This window comes from Gossypium raimondii, chromosome 10 (genome assembly GCF_025698545.1).
Source record: "Gossypium raimondii isolate GPD5lz chromosome 10, ASM2569854v1, whole genome shotgun sequence".
Lineage (NCBI taxonomy): Eukaryota > Viridiplantae > Streptophyta > Magnoliopsida > Malvales > Malvaceae > Gossypium > Gossypium raimondii.
In genome coordinates, this window is record NC_068574.1 from 1513211 (window position 1) to 1522692 (window position 9482).

Genomic DNA, 9482 nt, shown 5'->3' on the forward strand with positions numbered 1-9482 from the left:
AGATAATAGGAAAATGAAAAATTAATGTCATTAATTTGAAGGCAGCAACTAACGTCGTTATTAATTTGAATCTACTAATAACATTATAAAAGTAATGTGACTAAAATTAGTGTAGAGGATGAAATTTCAACTTTTAATATAGTAGAAAGACTAAATCCAGAATTAAACCTAAATAATAACATGATTAAGTTTCATTAATACTTAGTGAAATGAAATCCTAAAAATTAAGAGGTAAATTACACTAAAAGTCACTAAATTATTAGTAAGTTTACGTTTTATAATTTAATTTCAAAAATTACAAAATAATCACTAAATCATTTAAAAATTTTCATTTAAGTCATTGGGCCATTAAAATTATTGTTGCATGTTATCCTTTGTTCGCACCACCTGCACCAATCAAAAGTTTTATTTCTCATTCTCTTCTATAGTTCAACTTTTTCATGGAATATCTTTGAAGATCACAAATCTACGAACTAAAATCCAAATAATTTTCTCCTTTGATCTTCAACACTTGCCGTCAAATTAACTTAGATCTAAAGTATGTTTTCTACTTATCGATAGATACTGATTCATTGTACCAACCTTCAAAGTATTCCTTGGAGCTCACTAGCTAGGCTTTTTTTAAAAAATTTATCAACTCAGTGACTTAAATAAAAACTTTTAAATAGTTCAATGACTTAAATGGAAACTTTCGAATAGTTTAGTGACCATTTTATAAATTTTTAAAATTGAGTAACCAAAACATAAATTTATTAATAGTTTAGTGACTTTAGATGTAATTTAACTTTTACGTTTAAATATATAAAACTTTTATATTTTACCTAATTATTTTATTTGACCTTACGCACACAAGAACGGTTTTAGAATAAAAAGGGCAGCAAATAGAGGAGCCCCCACTTTAGTGTGTACACGCCAGCCATAGCCAACCAGCTTCCACCACCAACCAATGACAAAAGAGCAAAACACAAAAGCGTATTAGCAAATACCAAATGAAAGATACCCACTTTGACATTTCCCATTTTCCCCTTTGATTCTCCTTCTCTTCCTTTTTCTTTCTTTTTTTTTTTTTTTCTGATTTTGGGGTTCCTCTATTTCCTGTGAAGCTTGAATTTTTAGAACCAAAAAACTATTACTATATTCTTTTGCATAAACAAATAAATAAAAGAGACAGCTTTGGAGCAAAAGGGAAGAGAGAAAGAGAGTTTTTCTGCAAAGCATCATGAACCAGAAGGCTAATGTTTCTAAAGAACTTAACGCTAAACACACAAAGGTTCCCTCTTTCTTTGCTAATTTTCATTTCTTTGATATATTTTTTTATTTTGTTTACTACCCATTTAAGCTTTAGTGTTTTTCTTGGTGGTAAAGTATGAATTTTGAAATGTTTGATGAAAATAAATGGTTGCAGCTTTACTTTTTTTGGATATCCTTTTGTGTTTGCTAATTTTCATTTCTTTGATTTTTTTTTATTTTGTTTACTACCCATTTAAGCTTTAGTGTTTTTCTTGGTGGTAAAGTATGAATTTTGAAATGTTTGATGAAAATAAATGGTTGCAGCTTTACTTTTTTTGGATATCCTTTTGTGTTTGCTAATTTTCATTTCTTTGATTTTTTTTATTTTGTTTACTACCCATTTAAGCTTTAGTGTTTTTCTTGGTGGTAAAGTATGAATTTTGAAATGTTTGATGAAAATAAATGGTTGCAGCTTTACTTTTTTTGGATATCCTTTTGTGTTTGATGAACTCTTTGAAGCAAAGGCCATATTGAAGAATCTATCAATTTGGGTTTTTCCTTAAATTTGTTTATTGAATCAAACCTGAGCTTAATTTGGCCAATTTAGAATAGTTTTTTAATTGTTTTGTATGGTTTCCAGTTTTCAATTACAGCAAGTTGTACACTGCTCTTTACGTTTTAGCTGTCAATTATCTTTGGTGACCCCCCTTGTATTGTATGTCTTAATCCAAGGCCCACACTGATAAAACTTCGCTATAGATCATCATCCTTTAGCTGCCAGCAAGCTCTCTTTTGAATGTCTTAGGCCACTTATGATCTATTTATACGATGAATTACATAATAAACATGTCGAAAATTTCTCATCAGTGTTCTTCCTATGGTTCAAGATGTTTGTCAATTGTCATACAGTTTCTCCTCTTTCCTTTGCATGCAAGCAATGTATATATGTGCATAGTAGTGACATTGTCTCGGTCTGAAATATGGTTATAACTTGGTTTTTTTGTACATTCAATGTTAATTTGGTCTATCTGGTGTCGCTTTCTGCAGATATTAGATGGCCTTCTTAAGTTGCCTGAGAATCGAGAATGTGCAGACTGCAAAAGCAAGTAGGTATTTGGTAATAATGTAGCTCTTAGTAGTTTTACTATGACTTTGACCAGATGGAAAATTTTAAAGTAGATACTCGAGTCACTGTAGAGGATGTGGAATCTGATTTTATAATGGTTTGTATATGCTACACAGGGCGCCACGGTGGGCTAGTGTTAATCTTGGAATATTCATTTGCATGCAATGTTCAGGGATTCATAGAAGTCTTGGAGTACACATATCAAAGGTTTTGCTTCTCTTTTCCCCTAACTCCGGACTTATGTTACTCAGACTCAGATGCTAGTGTCGGTTGGGTTTTTCTAAGTTTTTTCATGTATTTGGAGGGTCTTTAAAGGTCATATACTCGTAAATGAAGAGTCTGGGCAACATAGATCTAGACAACAGTTATGGCGGTTTGTGTTTTGTGGTTATTGTTCGATTTTCTTGTTAACATGTTTATGGAAATTATGTTTGTTTCATACAGGTGAGATCAGCCACTTTAGATACATGGCTTCCGGAACAGGTTTCATTTATTCAATGTAAGCCTCCACTGTTCGTTTCTTTGATTTCCACCCCAAATCAGGTGCTGATTGTGATCATGATCGTGTTTTCTTCTTTTTTGCAGCCATGGGGAACGAGAAATCGAATAATTACTGGGAAGCGGAGTTGCCTCCCAACAATGACAGGGTTGGAATCGAGAATTTCATTCGTGCAAAGTACCAACTTCGTAAAAATAGAACTACCCTTCAATGACATAAAATTTTATGCTTGATTTTCTTCTATTGATTATTTTCTTCATTAGGTATGTGGAAAAGAGATGGATTCCAAGGGGTCGAAAGGAAAAATCATCTCCAAGCGTAAATGACAAGAAGGAATCACCTCACAAACTAGAAGCTCTAAGTGGTGCATATAAGAACACGAATAATGTAAATCCCGTTTCTACAGAGAAGAAAATTATTCACCAACCTGTTGCAAATAACGGCATTCCTACTCCTAAAAGTTCCTCTCAAATGAACGTAAATGTTCCTCAAAAGGTAATAACGGTCTTCATTTGCTCTTATATGCTGATTGTCGGTAAATGAATGTCCCTTTTTACGGTAAAAATGATTGCTGCAGTTAACGTTGCTTTGCTGCCTGTCGAATGGAGGAAATTCATATGTAGCAAATGAACCGAAACTGTATGGTTTGCATATCTTTCTTTATTCAAATCATAGATTATGTTGCTTAGATGGGAAGTGAAAAACCGAGACGATAGGAAACCTTTTGTTGCTTAGATTACGATAAACAACTCGAAACATTAAAGAAATTCAAAGTTTACACCCAAAATCATGAACATTTCATAGATCTTTCATTATTAATATGCGACATAGAAATGAATAAGTTTACTTGGTTTACAGGTTAAACCCGATATAAAGCCAGAAGAACCTCGATATAAACCCAAACCATCAGCCGTAACAGCTGAACCTGTAAAGCAGGAGGTTACTAATACTCCATCAGTCTCGAAGGCTGAATCCATAAAGCGAGATGTTAATACTACTGCACCAGTAATAGCATCATCCAAAATCGATTACGCAACTGAACTGTTCAATTTGCTCTCTATGGGGGACTCGGGAGAAAATGACTTCGGTTCAGCTCATGATAATTCTTTGCAACGTATGTCTCTTTTTGTCTCGAGCTTATCACTATGTAGTTTCTTGCAGAAAGCAGTTAAATATAGTATTTTATATTTGATGTTGCTTTACCGTTTTGCAGCTACTGAAGCAAAGTCCACCAAGGAGGCAAGTGATGTTAAACAAGATACCATATTTGAAAAGGTATGGTGTCCCTTGGTTGAAAATCGAAAGTGTATATAGAATATTGACTTGTGCTTTCGTGACATACTGTCATCGTAGTTAAATTGATCACCGTGCTAAGTCACTGCCGCATTCAAAGTTCAAAAGTGGAGACTTACAGTTCTAAATTTTAAATTACTTTTTGCAGTCAAGTACAGTGTCTCCATTTTCCGTCCATCAACAACTTACTACGCTTCCCAAACAACAATCTATCACGAGCACTGCTACAAAGCCCAACGGTAGATCCCAAGCTTTTCCTATCAACGCGCATCAATTCATTTCCAATGGCTTTCACTTTCCTTCTCCAAATTCTGGAAGCGTTGGCCACCAAGTCCCTGGAATGGTAATGCCAGTCGCTAGTCAACAGAATCATTTACAGGTTTGCTTGCAACATGCTTCCACCATTGTTCTTTTCCCCGATTATAACCTCATCACTAATAATATTTTATCATGTTATTGTCATCTCGTACCAGATGGGAAACAACCAACAGATGCACCCTGCAGGGAATTCCATTAATTTTTCGACTTCCAGGTGCGTGTGCATATTATTTCAGCTCGACCATCTAAAAGTTGCTTATCTTTTAACTTCGATGTAGTGGATCGATTTTACTGGCTTTAGTTAAGCAAACTGACCCTTCGAGTACAAAGAAACTCAAGTCTGATCACCTGTTTCATAGCACACTGAACATGTTTCATAAATTCAGTATATTAGCACTGGAAATGTGGGTTCATTAGGAAAAGTTCCATGGTCGATGATTTTATCCCGGTTTCATTTCGATCCACTATTTCATATGTGAGATCGGCTATCTATCTGTATTCTTACAAGCACACACTATACACAAACAGTTCGTTTGAACACATTTCTTGCTTGACCAAGACATAATTGCTTTCGATTTTATCCAACTTGTCATATGCCGCATTGCAGCTTCACCACCCGAGTGCCGGTAGTTCCATCATCAACCATCAACATGAAAAGCATCGGAGGTAAGCCACTCCCAACACCTCCAGTTCCTAAAATAACACCATCTCAATGGGGAAAACACTACGATTTCTCATCGTTAACACAAGGGATGTTTACAAAACGGTAACTCGCCCGGCCGAATGATTGTTGAAGGGAAAGAGTACATATTCATTTCTCAAAGAAACAAATAAATTATATTTTTTTTGTATGTCATTTTCCTCAGGTTTTTGCAAATTATTTTTTACTCATTTAGATATATATTGAGAACTGATTTTTCATCATTCAATTTTATTATACATTCATATAATAAATGTGGTGATAAAGGTTGGTTCTTTTTATCTCTTTACTTCCCCATAAATCAAGGCTTTTTGTGGATATTTATAGATTTTTCCCAACAGATTTCATGATCATCAAATTAGTGATGCAAGCAAGCAACCAGATTGAATGGGAAAGGATGATAAGTTATGATATTAAGGGGGTATTTTTTTGGGTGGGGTTAAAATATGCTCAAGTCCATGTAGTTTTTATACATGTAGAATTTAGTCCCTTTACTTTTATTTCCAGAATTTTACTTTCACCACTTTTTAGATTTCAAAGTTCAACTAATGTTATCACTGATAAAATTCTTTGGTTGAATCCGTTGATGTGACATTTAACAGAAGATTGATGGAATGAATCTGAATTTAATTAAAGAATATTTTATATTCAAAAATAAAGAGATTAAATTTTTGAAATAAAAATAGGATTAAATTATAAATGCATGAACAGTATAAAGACTTGAAGCACTTTTTAATCAATATTTTTTAGTTTAGGAGCTAAAGTTCATTCAAGTGTATTACTTTGGTACTTTGGTTAACTAATTGCAAGAAAATTATAGTTTATACGTTACCATGCAAATATAATAATTGAAAAAGGTATTTCATTTTGGGCTCGGTTTGGATAAGTATTTTTGCACATGTAACTCAAATTTAATTTAAATAATAATATATGAAATATCAATTAAAAGTTGACTTTAATATTTTATTAATTTTTGAATAGTAAAATGAGACTTTTGAGTAGTGAGTCAGACCTAAAATAAGCATGGACTTGAATTTTTTTTAGAATCAAGCCTTAACACAACTCATAGACATAGGCAGCATCAGGTCATTTTACTTTTCAAAAATTTTAAATTATTTCACATTCAGATAATCTTGTAATCACAGGTAAAAATGGAATTATCCTTCTACAAGTGGACTTTATGTAATCTTGACCGACAAACATGAAGCCATATGTATGTCCCTTAAAGCTTCCATGGTCAACAATTTGGTGATTAAAGCTTCCTATTTTTTTAATTAACTTGATCACTTCTTTGGTTCCAATTTTAAACTTATGATTTACTTTATATTATATATATTATAAATATCAAACCCCCCCCCCCCAAAAAAAGTTAAAATCTAGTGAAATTCATAACTTTATATATATATATATATATATATTCTTAATTTGCTAATTTTTATATTTTTAATTTTCTCTTAATTATAATTATTTTATTTTATCTTTAAAAATGGTGGTAACGTTTGCAGATAACAAAGCTCATGCTTTACGAGATTAATTACTAATATAAAATACTTTAACAATTTAATCATCCCATCTCTTCAAAAAAATCTAATCATCATATTTTTTCCTATACATACAGAAGTGAATTTTTATATTATATTCCCATATATAATATATGTTTACGAATGCAGTCAAGAGCCTTAGTCCCAAAATTTTAATTTAACCTTTCAAATTTTTTGTTAAATCTTATTAAGTCCCTTAAAATTTCTAAAAAATAATTTGAAAACCTCCAAGTTTTTAAAAAATTTCTCAATAAATTTTGAAAATTTTAATTATACCCCTCAAAATAAATAAAAAAATAAAAAAATCCACCACTGTATGTACTTAAAAAGAAACTTCGGGACCAAGTAAGAACTACGTTAGGAAAAAAAGACGATAACATTTTCCCAACTGTTCCAATGAAGAAACAAAATCTGTCATTCACACAACAAAAGGACGGCACCATATCCGTTATGGAAGTTGAACTGTATACGTACACAAACTGCTTTCATATAATTTTCTTGCATTCCCATTTCACTGTCTTTTTTATATTCTTCTTTTGACTGTAATAACGTCGTCATCATCAGACTTTTAGTTTCCATTAACCAAACATTCTACGTACAGTTCAGTTTCAAAAACTGTCTTTACACGACTTTTGTTTTGACTTTGTCTACGCATTTCCTCATCCACCGTCCATAATTTAAACTGTCATAACGGTTTCTTTCCAACTTAATTACATGGACCACCTTATCGTTTTGAGATTTTATTTTCCATGATGTTTCCTCATTCTTCCATTTGTGTGTCGGTAATGTCTGTTAATGTTGGGTTTTAAAATTTTTTTTTGGAAGTTTTGCGGTTATAAATAGAGAGTATACATATCCGAATAATTACATTGTAAACTCAAATATAAGATAAGGTTAAAGATTTACATATCGCAATTACATATGATAAAATTAAAATTTATGTAAGGACTCAGAACTTTTGTCTTCGCTAAAGTATTTAAAAAAATTAACAAACAAAAGTTTTAAAATTTTAATTATTCGGATGGTTTTGGATTCTAATAACTAAGATTTTTTTAGTTTGAGCCATTATGATTTTTGATTATTTCGGTTTTAATTTCTTCAAGTTTTGGTTATTTGGGTGTCGATGATGTTTATCAATCTCAAGTCAATTTGAGTTTTTAAATTTTTGATTATTTTTATTTGGGTCATTTTAAGTTTAAATTGTTAAATTTTTTCAGTTCGAGCCCTTACGGCTTTGGATTATTTTACAGATCGGATCATTTTGGATTTAAAACCTTCATTTTTTATTGTTAAATATAAGAGTGAAGCCATGAATTCTTTATAAAAAGCCGAGATAAAATTGGAAAATTTTGGGCCAAAGCTTAAATATTTTGTATTAGACTTATTGATTTTTGGAAGGAGCCAAAATGAAAACTGTCCATTTAATTAAAGGGTTGAAAGGGATTAAATATATTAGAATTAATTTATATAATTTGTTTATAATATTACTTTTATATTATTGATATTTTTTTATTTTTATTTCATTTTGCATTTCGAATATAGATTTTTTTCTTTAATTTCCAGTGAATTTCGTTGTAAATTTCTTGGACCAGACGTTAACTTGGGATATTAATTGTGGTGTTTTGCGAGACATGTCTTGCAATATTATCCATTAATATTATAAATGTATATTTAATTGGTTGTTTTCAACATTTTATCTAGTATCAGTGGAGTGATTTACTTTAATAACAAAGACTGACTAAACTGTTCTAACTCTTTCTAATTTCATTAATTTTAAAGTTATATTAAATTGGGTTTTGAAAATTAAAAAAATAATTATATATATAGTTTAAATAATTTAAAAAATAAAAATAGAATCTCTTAAACACTAGTTTTGTAGGCACTTAGGGACAGTTCTTCATTGCTTTTGAAAAGTTTAGTTTAAAATTTGAGTGTTTAGCATTGCTGTCAAAAAGTGCTTTTGAGAAATAAAATGTCCATTTTAGACATGTTTTTACCAAGTAACAAATATGCATTTAAATAATATTTAAATTAGCTAATATTATTATATTTTAGTAAGAATATAAAAAATTATTATAACTTGTTGTTAATATTTTAATATATGAAATATAAATTTTAAATATTTCTAAGCAATAAATATTAATTATTTATAAAATTTAATTAGAATATAGAAACTATATTTTAAATATTTAAATATAAACCATTAAATATTTGTAATTAATATTTTTTAAAAATATTTTTTATTTTTAATTAATGATTTTAACACATTTGTAATTAAACACCAAGAAAAAAAAAGAAAAATATTATGTTATTAGAGGGGTGAAAAAGTAATTAAATACCAAAAATGCTTTTGGGAGATGAAAAGCTAAAATTTTTAGCTTCTCCTTTTCTGAAAAGCTAGAAATTTCAACCAAAAACAGTTTGTTCTTCACAGCTTTTTTTCCAAAAGTACTTTTGGATTCAGAAGTGCTTTTTTTAAGTAATGAATAACTTACCCTTAATGAAATAGGGTTAGGTTAGTCAACCATTCTGGAATATACCAACGAAATTGGCTCTAAAAGCAACCAAGATTTTGGAGGAATTTACTAGAAAAAGTAGTATACGTATTTACTGGGAAATCCATGAATTTAAGAAAAGGGATTGAAATTGCCATTTTCGTTCCATATTAACTGACCAAATCCTAAACATAGGTAAAATATGTTGATTGAATTGTAAATATGAAAATATTTATTACATTAAAAGTTTGGATACGATGTATTATAAAAAAATGACTTG

General features: G+C 30.4%; 1 protein-coding gene across 1 annotated transcript; it reads left to right on the forward strand.

Moving 5' to 3' along the window:
* Nucleotides 1-984: 984 nt before the first annotated feature.
* Nucleotides 985-5447, forward strand: LOC105778067 (ADP-ribosylation factor GTPase-activating protein AGD5). Its single transcript, XM_012601652.2, has 11 exons — nucleotides 985-1270; nucleotides 2278-2336; nucleotides 2473-2563; nucleotides 2801-2855; nucleotides 2942-3032; nucleotides 3119-3350; nucleotides 3714-3969; nucleotides 4069-4130; nucleotides 4297-4527; nucleotides 4622-4680; nucleotides 5074-5447. Exons 1-11 carry the CDS (start codon nucleotides 1220-1222, stop codon nucleotides 5234-5236), a joined length of 1350 nt encoding a protein of 449 aa, XP_012457106.1. The 5' UTR covers nucleotides 985-1219; the 3' UTR covers nucleotides 5237-5447.
* Nucleotides 5448-9482: the final 4035 nt, after the last annotated feature.